Source organism: Calonectris borealis, chromosome Z, assembly GCF_964195595.1.
Source record: "Calonectris borealis chromosome Z, bCalBor7.hap1.2, whole genome shotgun sequence".
NCBI classification, from domain to species: Eukaryota; Metazoa; Chordata; class Aves; order Procellariiformes; family Procellariidae; genus Calonectris; species Calonectris borealis.
In genome coordinates, this window is record NC_134352.1 from 124,954 (window position 1) to 142,650 (window position 17,697).

Here is a 17,697-nt window from a genome sequence, read left to right on the forward strand (position 1 = left end):
GGGAGGGTTGTCCAGGGGAGGGAGGCAACACCATATCCTGCTCTTCTGATACAATTTCTGTGTGTCAGCCAGCTCTTCTATTTCTGTTGGCTGATACTTGAGAAAGCCCCTGATTGATTAACCCTGCTCCATGCTACTTACGGATCCTCGTCTTCCAGAAGGAACAGGGAAGCCCAGAGATTGAAATGCCACCTTCACAGCTGTGGAGATGACCCATTATGCTGGCCTCCCTAGGAGAGGGCAAGCCCCTTTTCCCAGCCTTGTCAGTAGCTCTTCTTCCATCATGTGCAGTATATCCCTAGCTAGGTATGAGCTGTTTGCCCTTAAAGGTTGTCTGGCTGTGCATCCCTAGTGAATCAGCACTCTAGTGCTGGAGGCATGACCTCAGCGCCCTCTGATGAAGAGAGCAGAGGCAGGTCCCTGATTGCTGGGGTCTAGTTTAGGGGCTTGTTTGGGAGTGGCTGGCTTTCTCTGAGGGATGCCTGCAGCAGGTGTGCTGCGTGACAAGCTATCGCTGCAGCAGGTCAGTTGCTGCAGCTGAGTCTGCTCAGAATGGAGTGGTCTGCACCAGGCAGTAGAGGAGCATGGGTGGGCCACAAGAGGTGGCCAGCTCTGCCCATGCACACCACATCTCTGCAAGCACCAGGGCAGCATGGGGACAGGATTGTCCTGTGGCTCTGTAACCTCTGAGGGAGGCCACCCCCACTTTTTGCTCATTCTTTAATGCTTCTGGAGGGAGTAAAGGGCAAGTCATTGCAGCTGAACCCCGGTATGGAAGAGCTGGGACAGAAGGGAGTGCTGCAGCACCCCTAAGAGACCTCCCTAGCCAAGCAGACTCTAACAGCCAGGCAAGCAAACACCCACAGGAATTCAGCAACCTTTAGCAGCCCTACACCAAATCCCCTACAGCTGCTACTCTCATGGTGTGCCTGCAGGCAGCAAGCTAGCTAACCAAGGGCAGTCTGCTTTCCTGGTCTCACAGGGACGGGGTGGCCAAAGTACCTTCAGCCACTGGGGAAGGTAGCACTGCCAGGTGGTTTGGATTAGCACTTTAGTAGTCAGAGTGGTTATCCTCAGGGTACTCAGCCCCCTGAGCTGGAAGACAAGGACGACGAGCAGGATAAACCCCCCATAATTCAAGAGGATGAAGTTAATGACCTGCTATGCCACCTGGACGTTCACAAGTCTATGGGGCCGGATGGGATCCACCCGAGGGTACTGAGGGAGCTGGCGGAGGAGCTTGCCAAGCCACTCTCCATCATTTACCAGCAGTCCTGGTTAACTGGGGAGGTCCCGGACGACTGGAGGCTCGCCAATGTGACTCCCATCTACAAGAAGGGCCAGCGGGAGGATCTGGGGAATACAGACAGTCAGCCTGACCTCGGTGCTGGGGAAGATCATGGAGTGGTTGGTTTTGAGGGTGCTCACGAGCCATGTCTGGGACAACCAGGGGATCAGGCCCAGCCAGCACGGGTTCATGGAAGGCAGGTCCTGCTTGACCAACCTGATCTCCTTCTATGACCAGGTGACCCGCCTAGTGGATGAGGGAAAGGCAGTGGATGTGGTCTACTTGGACTTCAGTAAAGCCTTTGACACTGTCTCCCACAGCATTCTCCTAGAGAAGCTGGCGGCTCACGGCCTAGACAGGTACACTCTTCGCTGGGTAAAAAACTGGCTGGACGGCCGAGCCCAGAGACTTGTGGTCAACGGAGTTAAATGCAGTTGGCGGCCGGTCACGAGCGGTGTTCCCCAGGGCTCAGTACTGGGGCCGGTCTTGTTCAATATCTTTATCAATGATCTGGACGAGGGCTCCCTCAGTAAGTTTGCAGATGACACCAAGTTGGGCTGGAGTGTTGATCTGCTCGAGGGTAGGAAGGCTCTGCAGAGGGACCTGGACAGGCTGGATCGATGGGCTGAGGCCAATGTATGAGGTTCAACAAGGCCAAGTACCGGGTCCTGCACTTCGGCCACAACAACCCCAGGCAACGCTACAGGCTTGGGGAAGAGTGGCTGGAAAGCTGCCCAGAGGAAAAGGACCTGGGGGTGCCGATTGACAGCCGGCTGAACATGAGCCGGCAGTGTGCTCAGGTGGCCAAGAAGGCCAACGGCATCCTGGCCTGTATCAGAACTAGTGTGGCCAGCAGGAGTAGGGAGGTGATCGTGCCCCTGTACTCGGCACTGGTGAGGCCGCACCTCGAATCCTGTGTTCAGTTTTGGGCCCCTCACTACAAGAAGGACATGGAGGTGCTGGAGCGTGTCCAGAGGAGGGCAACGAAGCTGGTGAAGAGCCTGGAGCACAAGCCTTATGAGGAGCGGCTGAGGGAACGGGTTGTTTAGTCTGGAGGAGGCTGAGGGGAGACCTCATCGCGCTCTACAACTACCTGAAAGGAGGTTGTAGCGAGGTGGGTGTTGGTCTCTTCTGCCAAGTAACTAGCGATAGGACAAGAGGAAATGGCCTCAAGTTGCACCAAGGGAGGTTTAGATTGAACATTAGGAGAAATTTCTTTACTGAAAGAGTGGTCAGGCCTTGGAACAGGCTGCCCAGGGAAGTGGTTGAGTCACCATCCCTGGAGGTATTTAAAAGACGTGTAGATGAGGCCCTTAGGGACATGGTGTAATGGGCATGGTGTGTTGGGTTGACGGTTGGACACGATGATCTTAGAGGTCTTTTCCAACCTGTATGATTCTATTCTATGATTCTATATGCTGCTGCCTAGCAAACTCGGGGACTCAATTAGAAAGTTAGTCTCTTACACTGAAGCCCAAATGCAGACTTCTAGCTACACATCAACAGCTGATGAATAGGGGGAGGTGAAGAGTAAGAACTGGAAGAGCCCATGGGACACCAAAAGAGCCCACAGGGCACAGCAAAGCAACAGGCACTGGCAAACACAAATTCAGCCTATGTGGGGAGCAATACCCTGTATCCACCAACAGCTTCTGTGGCAGAACGCCCTACTGACACTGTCTCATGGGCACTGAATTCCAGGTGGTGTAAAAAAGCTCTTGATGTGAAAGAGAAATGAAAACACATAAGCATACAAGATAGTAATTTACCTCAGAAGACCTTCAAGTCCTTCCACTGGTACTTAGACATAGTCACTGACCATGAGGTTTTTTTGTTTTGGGTTTTTTTAGCAACAATGGCTGAGGTAACATATTGACTTAGATCCATCAAAAATGCTTTCTGCTGCAGCCGTGGAATATGTCACTGCTCTTTGCACAGAGCATAATCAAATCCCAAGTACCTTTCCAGGAGGAACGTCAGGGTTAGTGACAGTGTGTTATGATGTACCATGCATGCATCAGTAATTGTAAGGATGCAATGGGAGTTTAAGAGTAAACATTTTATTTTAGATTAGATGCATAGGATTAGCTATAGGCTTCAACAACTCACCAAGTCTTCAATTCAATTGGTTTAAAGTTGTTAGGACGTGGTGTACCTGGGAACCATTTCTCCACTGGGGAATCACTTCCCATTTTGTGTTCCCCAATTGGAACAGCACTGTCCTTTTCCACGGGAAGGAATTTTCGTCGCCAGTGAGCTTTGCAATTCTAACTTCACTTTACTTACTGTTTAATCAAGATGAAAGAAGATGAAAGAAACACCTTAAAGCTCTCCTCCCTGTCCCAGAACAAGTGTAGATGCAAGAGTCAGAAACACTCTTAACAAGCATCTGCAAAGAAGCAAAACTGAATTCCTGTCAGTTTTTACCTGATCCCATTGGCTTTTGTTTTCTATTCAAGGGGAAAAGTAAGTTCCAGCATTGTACTGCTGAGGTAGAATGTATCACTCTCGACAAGGTCCTTAAACAAGATTCAGGCAGAGCTGTTTTCTCTATGCACATTCATGCTGGTGCCTCTGCTTGAAATTTGGAGTTTGCGTCTCTTGTCTGCACAGCTCCTTAATATCACAAAATAAAGAGTTTTCTTGTGCATTGTCATGCTTTGGTATTTCCACTTATTTCACTGCATCTGGTAGCACATAGCCTTTTCCAGAAGAAACTCCAGCTTTCAAGGCTGCTGGCCAGCTTCGGGTATCATAGTAAGTTGATAAGACATCAAAGACTGTCAGGAACAGAGAGATGTACCATGCTGTGATACCGGTATCAATAGCAAGCTCTGTAATACACACCCCACTGGCTGCAAAACATCAGAAAATGGTAATAGCTGATGCCAGAGAAGGTTAGCATGGGGTTTGCATTCGTTCTCATTTGAAATCTGATGAGCAAGTGTTTGAGGCAGCTCATCTAGGAGCAGACAACTATTTTGAAGATGACTTTGGGGAGCTCTGGCTAGGAAAAACAGAGTATTAACTAAAGCAAGGTACCCCCAGTCACCATTTTGACCCATCTGTGCTGCTGATGACAGTACACCCGTGGTGGGTCATACCTACTGTGCTTCCACCATTGCTTCTCAGATGCTGTGTCTCTGCATCAGGGCTCCCTTGGGACACAGTGGTCTCCAGCAGCTAGGCTTGCTGCTCTGCAGAGCCCACGACCATCTCCTCTGCCTTGTGCTGACAGAGATGGCAACAAGTCCTCATGCCAGAGATAAGAAGTTACTAGAGCTGGCCTAGGACATGAGCCCCTCCGTAGTGCCTAGCAGAGAGATGTCCACATTACAAACACACAGACTGCCCGCAGAGGTGGAGGAGCATAGGCACATCCACTGATGTACCAGGTGGCCCAGCCCATGGTCATGACATGGGGCCATCACAATGGTACAGCACACAAACACCCCACCCTGGTGTTGTGAGCCTTGCCTCGATTGAGCCTAACACAGGCCTCACAACTTCTGTCCTCTTTTGCCTGGGACCTTGTGTGATTTCTAGCAACAGCAGCCTTCTCACATCTCCCCACACTAACTGTTCACTGCTTTGTGCAAAGCAAGAGTGATGCATGTCCTGCTCCTCCGCAAACGGGCTGATGCAGACAAGCAAACAAGACCTTAAATTGGGGACAGCAGGCATAAAACATAGTAAGAGAAACCTCTGCTCCCAGTGTTTCCCCCATTACTCAGCACCGGGCCTCCATTTTGAAAACTGCTGCTTGATAGCCTCCCCACGCCACCTCCAGCCCAGGCAAGTGTTATGACATGGCTCAGCCTCTCACCTTGATTAATTGCCAGTGTCTCCGAGCGGTAGTTCTTGGTGTTAACAGTTTTCACCATGTACTCGCGAATGGGGAGGCGGGCTGTTTGCACGGACTGCTCTTGTGCCCTTTGCAGAGTCAGCTTCTGCAAGGGAAACAAGAACAAGGTGCCCAATGTGCACAAACTTGCACATGCATAGCATGCACGTCATTTTGGGTACAAGATGCTACGAAGCTGAGAACTGTCCTGGGGCTCATTTCACTGAGACTGCTGCAGTCTCTCTCAGCCTGGTGCTGGATCCAGGCAGGACCTTGAGGAAAAAGCAGATGGTGGCACAATAGTGAGGTCTCAAATTGAGGCAGCAGCAGTACTGGGTGCCACCAACGGGATGACTCTGCTCTCATGAAAGAATGGGGCAGCCAGCACCTTCAGGTTCTGACAGGCTACTACCCACCTTGTGAATACTTTCATCCACCAGGCCTCCGAGGACGTACACTTTATTTCGATCAATATCTTCAAGGACTAGAAACAAGATAAGCACTTGCTCACCACCATACAACAGTAAAATCCTGCACTACACCATTCCTCAAGCAAGACACCACTTCCATGAGAAAGCTGTGGCCAGAGTTAACCTTCACCCTGGAGCCTCAGACTGTGAAGGAGGCTGAGGCTTCAGAGACAGAAGTGTCTGCCTGAACCCACAGGCAGACTGAAAGGGGAAGACTGGATGTAGGCTGAAAGGATGGAGGGCCAGAGATACCATACATTGCTCCCTTTAACCGTTGTTTGTTCTGGGCTGAGGCTGATCTTGTCAGTCTGATCCCAATCTGCTCCGCAGATGCCTCCCCACTGTCAAGGTCACCTACTAAAACCTTCCCCCACCCTTACCAGATTCTTTATTAGAGTAAGGCACTTGCATAAAACAAGAAAGGGATGTATGTCCCCAGGAACACGTGGCTGGTTAGAAATGGAGGAAGAGGAGAAAATAAACACAGCAGCAAATTAAGCAATAAAAGGAACATTGTAGCTCCTGCATTATGTCAGAAAAAGATGTAATTTAGACTGTATTCAAAACTGCCACAGCATCTCCACTTTGCCACTTTGTAGTATTACAAACTGCAGGGGGTCTACACACAGGTTTTAAGTTAAATCTGCTGCAGATCACTCACAGCCCTGACTCGAAACCTCATTCCCTGTCAAAACAGACTGAGATATGAATAGGTTTAGCATCAGACCTAAGTACACCGTATATCTCATGCAATTTGAGACCGTGAATGCTTGGAATTGAATCACGTGAAGTATGAAATAGTCTCAAAAAGAAAAGCTTAAAAATCAACCTTTTGCCCTAGTTCCCCTGTGCCTAAAGCAAGTAAAATATTTACCATTCTCAGAGTCAGGAGTGAGATAAACAATTGCATCTAAAGGAAACAGGTCTAGGTAACTTTCTTGAGTTGTATCCATCTGAAAAATGGAAGACAGGAAGAGAAGAAACCCATTAGCCCAAACTCCATCTGCCAGAGCAAAACCCACTCTCAGACACAGAAACATACCAGAACCGACACTGCCTTAGTTGTTTAAACTCCTACAGATAGAGTAGGTTTTTTTTAATTTGGAGAATGTTTCTATATGGGCACTGAACAATACATATCTCAAAATCCATTAAAATCTTCTCATCAAAATCCCTAGACATGGTTTGAGGAACGGAGATCAGCAATAATTGCGTAATTTTAAATGGGATTCTAATTCTTGAGAGATTCAGGAATCTCCACTTGAGGTGGTTTTCTCCCCTCACTGTTACCAGGTGCAGCCCCACATATGGCTCAATGTCACTGCCATAACCTGTATGTGTGGGTCTCGTGCTCAAGTCAGAACAAGCTCGGTACAAAAACTCAGGACAGGAATGAGTGACCTGCCCAAAGCCTGACCAAGCTTATGTGTCTGCCTCTCCCCAATATCACAGGTCTCTTTGCAGAAATAGCATCTCAAGAAGGAATTCTCCTCCTGCAGGCAGGAAGGACATAAGCTCTAACCAGAAGGCCTTGCACATCACCCCATTATCTGTCAGTTCTTGTCTCCTGCCAAAGGGCAAGAAGATCTGACCTTAACCACTGCCACTGAACTGCATTCCCACCATCTGAGCCCACCTCAGCCTGTCTTGGGTCAACACTGAGGGCCAGCACTGTGGCCACAGGGTGCTACGAGCCTTGAAAGCACTGTGGTCAGAGACCCTTACCAAATAATTGGAGAAGCCGTCGTTCATGCGAAAACACTCCTCATAGATCAACGAGCCCACCACAAACTCCGTCAGACAGAGCCAAAATGGCTTCTTGGCACGCCTGTTTGCCCCGTAGAGTCTCCTGATCTGGGAGGCGAGGCGGCTTGTTTCCTTCCAACAAATAACAAGCACAGTGACCCACAAGTCTAGGGGCAGGGGGTAACATGGCTCCATTCAGGGCCTGCAGACATCCATCGCGCCCATGTCACCGGCTGGTTGCTGAGGCTCTGGAAAGGCTGCTCCTGGGGAGCACAGCTCAGCTACCTCTGGGTCTCAAGGAAAGCCAGTGAGCTGGGTGTGCAGCCAGCCAGTGCAACCAGGCAGCCATGGGTAGACCCAGGGGTGGAGGGACAGGCAGAGACCGGAGGGGCTAGCATCTCCCCAGAGGCTGAGCTCAGGAGAGCTGCTGTGTGTGCACCCCTCACACATCCCGGCTCTAGCTGAGCTGGAGGGTTTCTTAGAGTTTCTCAGCACAGCTAGAACAAACCAGTGACCTACCCCAACCACCTCCTCTCCCTCAGCCCTGTTTCAGAGGGCTGCCCTCTGCTCCCTCCCTGCAAACAGCACCTTCCAGAGACAGCACAAGGCTGGACACTTTCCAGAGCAGAAGCAGAGAGGGACTGATGGATGAGAAGAGCAGACATCGGGCCATGGCGAGGCTACAATGGCGCACGTCCCCAGGGTCTCCGAGAAGCTTGCAGACCACGGAAAGGGACTGCGCGGGCAGGCAGCGGCAGCACTGCCGCAGAAGGGCGTAGCAGGCAGGGGCCCCGTACCTTCTGTGTCATGCGGTCGGCCACGCCGAGGTCCACGCAGAGTCGGGGCCCCGACGCCCTGGCCTCCAGAAGGCGTTCCTTCGCGAGAGCGGCCGGGGCCCTCCTGCCGTCCCGGCTGGCAGCCCCTGGGAGGCAGAGCAAAGAGAGGGCAGCCCACGCCCCGGCGGGGCCGCAGGGCCTCGCCCGCCCACGGCCGGGCCCCCGCCCCCGGCCAGGAGCCCCTCGGCGGGGCCGCTCCGCGCCGCCCCGCCCCTCACCTGGGCCCTCGGCCCGCCGGGCCCTGCTCCTCTCCCGCTCCTGCCGCCGCTTCCTCCTTTTCGCCGCCAGGACCCGTTCCCAGCGCCTCCGCTTCCGCAGCACGTTCCTCTGTGGGAGCAGCGGGGCCTCAGCCCTGCGGGCCTCCTGCCGCCAAGCCCGCGGGGCGGCTCCGCCAGCGGCGGACCTGAGCCCGGCCCGGCCCGGCCCGGCCCGGCCCGGCCCGGCCGCCCCCCGCAGTGCCCCCCTCCCCGCCGCGTGGCCCCTACCGAGCACCGCGCCGTGCCGCCCGCCCGCCCTGCGCCAGGGCCGACGGCCAAGGGCTCGATCCGCAGCAGACGGAGGGCCTCACAGGCTACCGCCGCCTCCTCCTCAGATTCCGCCGACGGGCAGCCGCCACAAGCGCCGCAGCCCGCCATCGGCGCCGCGTTCCCTACGGGGTGGGGCTAGGCGGGGCGGGGGCGGACCCAGGGCGGGCAGGGGCCGACCTGGGGCGGGGCCTGGCACGGAAGGGGCGGGGCGGCGGAACCTGGGGCGGGTGTCCTCGGCGGCGCGGCGAGCGCGCCGGGTTGGAGAGTGGCGGGAGGCTGGGCGGTCCTGTGGTTGGGCGAAGGAGCTGAGGGCGGGGGAGAGACCGAGGTGTGCTGCTGAGTACCTCGGGCACGCTCCTGCGCCTGCGCTCCGCGGAAGGATGCAGCAGGTCCGCGCGGTTCCTGGGGAGCGTGGGCCAGCCCTTGGCACGGCTGGCGGGGAGCCGCGGAGCGAGAAGGCAGGGGCAGAGCCGCGCCGTCGGCTGCCGCCCGCGGAGTGCGCCGCACCACGAGCGGAAGAACCATCTCGCGGTGGCGTGGGCGGCCCAACGGCTTCTCGCCGCGGAAGTGGCGCAGAGGGGCGGAGGGTGCGGGCGCTTCGGCGGGCGGCTCTCCCGCTCCTCCGCCTGCTTGCGGACCCTCAGACTCCCCGGGGGCGTCTCAGCGCCGTGGCGGTTTCCCAGCGTTGAGTGCACCGTGCCGGGCTGCGGGCTTGGCAGCCGGCTGTTGCTGCGGCGGGGGGAGGCCGTGCCCAGCCAGCCTGCGCCGGCCCTGCCGCCCCTGCCCGGCGTCTCGCGAAGGAAGGACGGGCCATGAGCGGCTGCCTGCTGCGCGGCCCGTGGCTGCGCGCCCCCCGCCCGCCCGTGAGTAGGCGCTCCGTCCGGGGCCCCGCCAGGGGGAAGTGGAGGGCGCTCCAGACGGGAGGAGCCGCCCCGCGGAGCCGGGGCAGCGGGCGACGGCAGGGCCGGCGCGGCGCGGTGGGGGCGGCTCCGGGCCGAACGCGGCGGGCGGGGGCGGCCATCGCCCGGGGGCTGCCGGCTCCTGCCCCGACCAACTGCCGAGCGCGCCCCCGAGCACCCCGGGACGGGGCCTGGCCTCGGTGCCTGCTGAGGGACTCGCCCCCGGCGGCGGCGTCCGGCCGGCCCCTCCGCGGGAAAAGCGGTGGAGCGGAACAGGCTTGCTGGCCACGCCGGCTGTGGCCTCCACGGAGCAGTAGGGTCTCATCGAGGCCACCGGCTTCTACCCCTTGACGGTTTCTCCTTTTCACTCGGGGCATCACACGCCATCGCAAACGGAGAGTGAATCTGTCAGGCACGTGCACACCGTCCATCCTGAAGCTGCTGCTTCGTGTCACACACGCTGCGTCCTCTGGTCCCTAACACTTTTTCTTCTAGTGATAGAGAGAAAAACCCACCAGACCTTTGTATTGATGTATACAGGTTTGCTCCGGTTTTGAACCGGGGGCGCAGCTGACCTTTACATGATGGGAATCCTTGCTTTCAATGGCCCTAAAGCTACATGTTGCACCCCAGTATTTTTGCACTTACCCCCATAAGTTTCATTTCTGAGATGGTTTTCCTGTTTATACTTGCTTTAGTGTTTTTGTCATCATTTTTGTAGGTGGTACCTGGATACGCTGTGGTATGGCATGTACAGCTGTACATCTTCCTTCCTCATAGCAGCAAGCTGATGTGTTTCTGCCCTGGTTATCATTGTTACTTATTTATGCTGCATAGTTGTGTTGGCGTTTCAGGCCAGAACTCAAGTATATGCCAAGCAACAACACTCTGAGAATGTGTGATCCAACAAAAAATTTTTTGGTTTTCACCCCAAAATTTTGGGGGACACCATGCAGTGGTGGGGGTGACTGGGGATCATGTTTCTGGGAACATTCAGAACTGTTGTGGTGCGTACCGGAGAGCTGGGAAAATGCACAAGGCGCACTCTGAGCAGGATGCCGGGACACCCAGGCTCTGCTCCCACACCTGCACTGACTGCCCAACACCATGTCACCCCACGCTGCGGCCCAGCCCTCTCGTGTGTAAGATGCAGCTGCTTTTGTAATGTTCTTTGCGACACAGCTGAAGAGCTAACAAGGCTTATAGCCTAGACGCTGCAAGACCACAACTTCTTGCACTAATGGAGCATTACAAAGGGTGATACAGTCTTGTCAGTACCAAACCCTTTCCAGTGGTTCCGGCATAATGATGTCTGCTTCAGGCCTCCAGAAGGCCTGATTCTGGTGCCAGTGATTGTTCTGCAGGAGGGAGGGTGGCTTTGCCTGGATGAAGGCCGATTGGCAGAAAAAAAAGGCCAAGAATTTATTCTTTGTGCTCCTTTGTTGAAGGAGATCTGTTAGACCCACACTGCTGGATGTCTGTGTGATGTTACTGTGTGCAGATTGGCGGGAAACACCTTTTAAGCTTGGGAGATGCTGCAGGTCCAGCATTGGTGCAGATGGGCTGATCCATGGCTGGTGAGGACTGTAAGGAGCAGCAGTTGTGGCTTGCAGCTGAGATGGTGCATGGGAGCGGGGCAAGGGGAGGTAATGCTTGCCAGATGCCCACACAGCAGCTTAGGGCTGCAGCCAGGAATGGAACTTGGGTTTTCTTTCCCAGAGCACTGACTGCCCTGCTAATGGAACAGCGAGTGGCTTACAGTGACAGATGCCCCTGAGTCCTGTCAGAAAAGCAGGAGTAGCTGATGAAAAGTCCTCCCTCCCCAGGCTGCCGAGATGATACGTGTCCTTCCAAATAACACACTTTCCTCCCTTCTTTCTCCCCAGCTTCTGCCTCTCCTAGCCTCAGGGGGACTCCGGAGGCAGCCCCGGGTGGCGTACAGCACTAAGGAAGAGAACGCTGCAAGACCTGTTGGGCGGTACCCGATACCCAATAAGAAGGACATGCCATATGACATTGTGGAGCTCATGGAGGAAGTAGAAATGAAGGTAGAGTTCTGCTGCAAAACTCTGTCAGTGGAAGGAGTCCAAAGTCCAAGTAGGTCATATACCAGAACTGGCAGTTCTGGTCCAGTTAGGTCTAATGCAAACCTGATAGGAAACGTGAGCAGCGCTTGCAAAGCTCCTTCCAGTCTACAGGATGGAGATTTTACTGGAAATCCTGCAGTGTGTTGGCAGGATTTTAAGTCTCCCTGGTTCCATGAGACTAGTGGGTTGTTTCAGATGGTTTCTCATGCACGGGGTTAGCTGGAACTCTGACATGTATTTATTTTTGTGGGAGAGCATCTGTGTTTACTTGAGACAATATTTAACACTTCTAATGAAGAAAAAATGGGAGGAGCTATTTTGATGACAGTATTAAAAGGCTCAGAGGGTATTTTTGCTTTTGAGCTTTGACTTTTTTTCTCCAAAGCTAAATGGGCTACAGAGTGGCAGAACAGTAAGCCTAATGCAGAACTGTGTATAAGGGGAAAAAGAGGGAATTAGACGGGAGTTTCCTTCCCTGATCTTGCAGAGGAGGAATGCCACACAGTCCTTCCTGACAGCTAAAATACTCCACCAGCCACAACTCCGTGGAGACTTTTCTTTTCCAAGAGCTTCCTCTGAGGGGAGTGCTGGTCCACCCCTCCCTATCCTTCCTGCCAGCCTGTTGAATCTGTGCTCTGCTACCATTGCAGTGGCCCCGGCATAGTTTGCATAATAATGAAAAGAGTCAGCAGACTTGAGGGTAAATATGATGTACAGAGGAAGAGTCAGCTCAAATGTCACATGCTGTGACGCAAACCCCTGTGTGTCAGTGCACTGAAAGGGTCAGCAAAGACCTACATATAGGATCCAATCAACTTAGCAGACTTGGATATCCAAACAGTGCTGCCAACCTCTGTTGCCAGAGGTTCCTAAGTAAACTAACGGGTTGTGGATGAAGAGGGAAGAGCCTCCCCTTGGTTAACTAACAGTAAACAGACAGGTGAGACAGGAGGAAGGCACAGGCAATTGTGTGGCAGCAGAGGGAGGTTGCCAGAGGGATCTGTGACACCTGGGCTACTTTCCTTTTCCATAAACACCCTGAAGAACAGCAGCTGGTAAGCTGATGGAGCCTCTGGGCAGTTAGCACAGTCACAGCAAACCCAAACTGTTTAGAACTGCAGTGAGCAGCCAGGCACTGAGGGTGAACCCCTGCTGCTAAATGCTGACTGCTGTGACCCGGGCACAGGTGGGTGCTGCGTCAGCTATTCCTGCACGTGAGAGACAGCAAGTGATTCTCTGGGAAAGGCAGCCCTGCACGCCATCACAGAGATTGACTGGGCATTGGCAGTTATCAGGGGCAGAACTGGGAGAGAAGTAGAGCTGCATCGTTGTGCCAGCATATACGTCCACTGTGTGCCGGCACTCAAACGGCGTGCTCTTCAGATTGGGCCAGCCCTGCCTTGTGTCCTGTAAGCTTGGAGGAAAGAGGAGAGTTACAGGAGGTTTAGGATAGTCAAATGGGCATAGCAGCATCTGTGCAGGGAGACCAAGTGCAGACAGCCTCTCAGTTTAGAAAGGAGCTTGCCGGTGTGACTGGTCATTACTGTGGCTGAAGGGAGCAGGGCAGTCAGTCGTGTTGTGAAACCGCAGCAACACCTAATTAAGAATCACATCATTCCATGTTCAGCCATATGTATAAATGGGCTCAAAGGGCAAGAGAATGGGTCTGCAGAGATTCCCCAGCACTGCTGTACTAACAAATTGTTCTCTAAGCCTAGTGCATTAATGTCGCCCTCTGTGCTCTGTATTGTTACAGTTCTTGCCTTGTTTTTCTTTTGCCTTGAACAGACTGGATTTCTGCCCAATGTGTTCAAAGCCATGTCTCACCGACCTGCTGAATTCAGAGCTTTTTTTGCTTATTACAACACCATTATGAACAAAGACACAGGTAAACCATACAGCCACCTCAAAACTGCCCTTCCCTTTGTAGATGCGAAAAGTTGCTAGAAGTTACATTTCTGACATCCTCAGATGTATTGCCTTACCATAATAACAACTGGCAGAGGCTGAAACTGTGCAGCTGCTTCGGGCTTCGCTCGGATTGCATACAGCTTCATACTCTTTAGCTTGTGGTTAAAAAGCAGCTCTCAAGCCAAGCTCTGCTGCCTCACTGCACCGTGCTCTGTGTCACGACAAAGAAAGGACGGGCTGCTGCCTAAGGGAAGATGAGCTGGGAGCCGAGTGAGCTGGAAGGGCACAGGCAGAGGCAGTGGTTTCATGGGCAAGGCTGCAGCCCCACACTACCGGAGCAAGGCGAGCAGGTCTGGCAGTAGTGACCAGGACCAGCCAGGAGCCTAGATTTCCCAGGCAAGTCCATGGGGACAAGGCAGATCCAAGATCAAGCCAGAAAGGCCTGGGGGTCAGTCAGGTTTCAGACCAGCAGGGTTACACAGCCAAGAACCGCAGCAGCAGCATGGCTCAGGTGAAGTCACAGCCAAGGGCCCAACATAAAACAGCTCCAAGGGATGGGCGGGTCCTTGCTGAGCCTGCCTGCAGCTCTTTCTTACAACAGTTCTTGGCAATGAGCTGTCCATGAGTGTTGCACAAAATTTGTGTGAGGGAGGCTGTGCCCTCTGTGCCTTGACGCACTGTGCCATGGACTTTGAACCCAGGGGTGTCTGTACCCTGCAGCAGCAGGGAGAGGACTGAGGCGCTTGCTGCGTGCTGGGACGCCTGTGCAGCAGGTGACCTCTGGGTGCCCCGGCATGGAGATGAGGGAGGGCTGGCTGCAGCAGCGCCACTGGGCAGGGCTGTAGGGAACTCTGCACGGCTTTCCAGCCTTTGAGGAAACCCAGTTTGAGGACTGCCTGTTCCTCCTTCATACTTCCTCTTGTACAGGGCACCGACGTGCCTATTCTCACTGCTTTTTCTCTGAAGGTACATTAGTAAAACCAGGATTTTGTAAAATAAGCTGGTGCGTGTAGACTGCTGCTCCTGCTTATGGGGGATGAGGGCTCGGGAGGAGTGTGTCGGCGAGATCTGGAGGCAGGAAGGAGTGCAGCCTTACGCCTCTCCACATGGTACATGCAGTCTCTGCATGAAGCTTTCTGCTCTGCTTGTGCTGCTGCAATGCAGCCGTGCCCCTAGCTGTATCAGGGTCTGGTTTTCCCTTCTCATTCCCATGCTTCCTTTTTGACTTGAAGAGTAGGACTATTTTGGATCCCACCCTTTTCAGCATCTCTCCTGCAGTATCATGGTGTTGCCACCTTCTGGCACTGAACCAGAACAAGAAGGCCTTTCTGAATCCTCTTTACTCAGGAGGTTTTAGTAGTGTCTTCCATGCTCTTAGAAGACACTGGTTTTATGGAAATATTTTCAAAGTCCAGTAAAGCTTTTGTGGGGACAAAGAGGGACCCTGGCCTTCCCTGTGAAGTGTAGTTTTGAAAAAAACTTGCTGCTAATTATTTAAAAAAGGCAAAGAGCATGAGTGCTGACACATAGCCAAGTGAGTTCCTCAGATCCTGTGCACAGTCCTGTTGTGAAGCTGTTAGTGAAAATGATTGGGATTGATTCAGAGTATAACAAAGCACAGCCTTCTTTTCCATGGCTGCTTTAGAGCAGTCACAGGACTAGACAGTCTGTAGAAGTTGTGGTTTGTCTGTCTGGTGGTCACCAGAAGTTCTCAAAGCCCCAGTCCTAGGGTAACTCATTGTTCCTTTTGTTTTTTTCTTTTTGCCTTCAAAAGCTGCCAGTAATGTTTACTTGCTGAAACCTGCTTAGCGGGTTTTAAAACACTGCACTTTTCTGTAAAAGCAGCAATAAAGCATCAGGGGAAGAACAGACAACACCTTCCGTAGCCATTTGCCTCTGAGACGTACATAGAGAAGTACCAACCGAGCTTCCTACTCTGTGAGCAAGTAATTTTGCTCCTCTGAGTTTTCCTGTTATGTAGAATGGTTGTTTCCCTGTTGACCAAATCTGATGTCCCTCATCCTAATTAGGTGCCTCATGAGCAACTATACAGGTAAATTGTTCGCAGGGATGATCACGGAATCACAGAATGGTTTGGGTTGGAAGAGACCTTTAAAGATCATTTAGTTCAACACCCCCCCTGCCATGGGCAGAGACATCTTTCAGGGTGCTCAAAGCCCTGTTCAACATAACCTTGAACACCTCAGGGGTGGCACATCCACAACTTCTTTGGACAACCTGTCCCAGTGTCTCACCACTCTCATCGTAAAACATTTTCTCCTTATGTCCAACTAAACCTACTGTCTTTCAGTTAAAACTGTTGCCGCTTGTCCTATCATCTAGGAGCTTTGGTTGCAGTGTTTCCCTGAATGCCCTCTGGAGCTCTGTCTCCTGGGCTGTACTGCAGGCAGCTTGTACCTGGAGCCTTCCCCTCCCTGTTTCCCCAGTGATGCTTGCTGTGGTGGACATTTTTAACAGCAAAGTGTGCCAAATCTTTTGCTGTCCCTGTAGGGCGACTCAGCAAGGCAGACAAAGAGCTCATAATTGTGGCTACAAGTGTTGTGAATAGATGTCCCTACTGTGTGGTTGCACATGGAGCACTTCATCGGATATATTCCAAGCAGCCAGCACTGGCTGACCAGGTCAGTCGGGTTATAACACCTCCTTCGCATGGTCCCTTGGGAGGTGGGAACGGCCCTGTCACGTGTCTGCTTTCTCACCTGAAGTTTTGATCCTTAACCTATAGTTTGAACGTTTGATCTATGTGGTTCCCAGCAATCTTGAGCAATGTCTGGGGCCCTAAGTCAATACTTGGCATTGGTGAGCAGTCAGACCAGTAGCCGGTGGGAGTCTGTGTATCCTTATCCACCTTCCAAGCAAGATGCAGGGAGCGATGGTTGACCTGCAGAGCATTCATCCTGCTGCCCACATTCTTTGCTGTTTTAGTCTGGTCTGTGCAGTAACTTGCTACTAATGTCTGGTCTGTGGAGTAATTTGTTACCAACAGGGAGCTGAACCATCCTGGCATCGTTGGGTCCTGTTTCAAGAACTCCTCCATAGCCTGTTCAGCAAAACTGCTACAGTGCCCAAGATGAGATGGGTGGTAAAATACATGAGCCTGTTGTCTGATGGTAGGCAGGACGTCTGGTTCAGGTGCTGAGTAAGAGCCTATGTACTGCCACCTCTTTGGTTTGAGGAGCAAAGAAGGTCGTCAGCCAGTTAGTCTGTTTGCTGGGTCCATCTGTGCTACCTCTGGTATCTGCCTTTTCACAGGTCATTGTGAACTGGAAACTGGCTGACCTGGGTGACCGGGACCTGGCAATGCTGGAGTTTGCTCTTGCAGTTTGTCGAGCTGATAACATCACTGAAGAGCATTTCCAGAAGCTAGAGAAGCATGGTTTTGACCGTGAAGATGCCTGGGACATAGGCATGATTTCTGCTTTTTTTGCTATGTCTAATCGCATAGCCCATTATATTGACCTGCGCCCAAACAAGGAGTTCTATACCATGGGCAGGATGCCCCATGGAGAGAAGGAGGAAGCTGAGCATGCCTGATGTGGCTCTCTGATGCCTGCGCATCTGAAAGATTGATCAAGCTCTTAATTCTCAAGCTAGCGTGGCTTATTTCTGAATGTATAAAGGGGTTAAAAAGTTAATGCCAGATTGTAGCCATGAGGGATAGTGGGCTTCCCTTTTCCTCAGTGTTTGGGCTGACTCCGGTGCTTCTGCGCTCCTGGCACACCTGGAAGATCGTAGCTTTGGTCTCGGCACTGGCTGTGCAGGTAACAAGCTCGCTGGGGCACGGTGTGACTTAACACAGCTGTTCCATGGCGTTTTGCGAGCTCCGCGTTGTGAGATCTAATACACTTCATTACGGCCAGGTGCTCTGTACGTAGTCTTCGCGGGGGGCAGGTTACCGGCGCTCTGCGGTTCCCGGGGCCTGGGGAGGATGGGGGAGGACGAGGAGATCGTCTTTTCCCCGCCTCCGTCTGCGTTGCGCGGAACGCCGCCTCCGCTGGCGGGGGGCGGGGCGGGGGTGAACGGGACGGGCGGGGGGCGGCGGTCACATGTCCCGAGCTGCGCCGCGAG

The 17,697-nt window shown here is 53.2% G+C and overlaps 2 protein-coding genes across 8 annotated transcripts; one reads left to right on the forward strand and one right to left on the reverse strand.

The window, feature by feature from the left end:
• Positions 1-1,726: 1,726 nt before the first annotated feature.
• On the reverse strand, positions 1,727-8,851 carry TRMT10B (tRNA methyltransferase 10B). 6 transcript variants are annotated; one of them, XR_012671065.1, is made up of 9 exons: positions 8,670-8,847; positions 8,403-8,511; positions 8,146-8,270; positions 7,328-7,480; positions 6,477-6,555; positions 5,549-5,616; positions 5,115-5,238; positions 3,716-4,068; positions 2,575-3,573 (listed from the first exon to the last, which is right to left on the reverse strand). XR_012671065.1 is itself a non-coding variant. In XM_075138184.1 (8 exons), the coding sequence occupies exons 1-8, from the start codon at positions 8,817-8,819 to the stop codon at positions 3,962-3,964; spliced, it is 990 nt and encodes a 329-aa protein (XP_074994285.1). In that variant the 5' UTR covers positions 8,820-8,850; the 3' UTR covers positions 1,727-3,961. The 6 variants fall into 6 exon arrangements, 5 of the variants coding, with proteins under 5 accessions (XP_074994285.1, XP_074994287.1, XP_074994290.1 ...); XM_075138184.1 differs by having other exon boundaries at positions 1,727-4,143; positions 8,670-8,850; XM_075138186.1 differs by having other exon boundaries at positions 1,731-4,068.
• A 221-nt stretch (positions 8,852-9,072) lies between these two features.
• Positions 9,073-17,264, forward strand: LOC142075976 (uncharacterized). Of its 2 annotated transcripts, none has more exons than XM_075138194.1 (5): positions 9,073-9,574; positions 11,497-11,658; positions 13,486-13,585; positions 16,120-16,250; positions 16,882-17,264. In XM_075138194.1, exons 1-5 carry the CDS (start codon positions 9,524-9,526, stop codon positions 17,161-17,163), a joined length of 726 nt encoding a protein of 241 aa, XP_074994295.1. In that variant the 5' UTR covers positions 9,073-9,523; the 3' UTR covers positions 17,164-17,264. The 2 variants fall into 2 exon arrangements, with proteins under 2 accessions (XP_074994295.1, XP_074994294.1); XM_075138193.1 differs by lacking the exon at positions 9,073-9,574 and adding an exon at positions 9,753-10,752.
• The last annotated feature ends 433 nt before the right edge of the window (positions 17,265-17,697 follow it).

Excerpts from the sequence above, each read along its gene's own strand:
- TRMT10B (XM_075138184.1), bottom strand. The coding sequence starts at position 8,819 with ATGGCGGGCTGCGGCGCTTGTGGCGGCTGCCCGTCGGCGGAATCTGAG. Across the intron at positions 8,271-8,402 it reads CCGGCGGGCCGAGGGCCCAG|GGGCTGCCAGCCGGGACGGC; the intron begins GTGAGGGGCGGG and ends TCTGCCTCCCAG. Across the intron at positions 4,144-5,114 it reads GACACTGGCAATTAATCAAG|CCAGTGGGGTGTGTATTACA; the intron begins GTGAGAGGCTGA and ends GATGTTTTGCAG.
- LOC142075976 (XM_075138193.1), top strand. The coding sequence starts at position 10,588 with ATGTTTCTGGGAACATTCAGAACTGTTGTGGTGCGTACCGGAGAGCTG. Across the intron at positions 10,753-11,496 it reads GCGGCCCAGCCCTCTCGTGT|CTTCTGCCTCTCCTAGCCTC; the intron begins GTAAGATGCAGC and ends CTTTCTCCCCAG. Across the intron at positions 13,586-16,119 it reads CATTATGAACAAAGACACAG|GGCGACTCAGCAAGGCAGAC; the intron begins GTAAACCATACA and ends CTGTCCCTGTAG.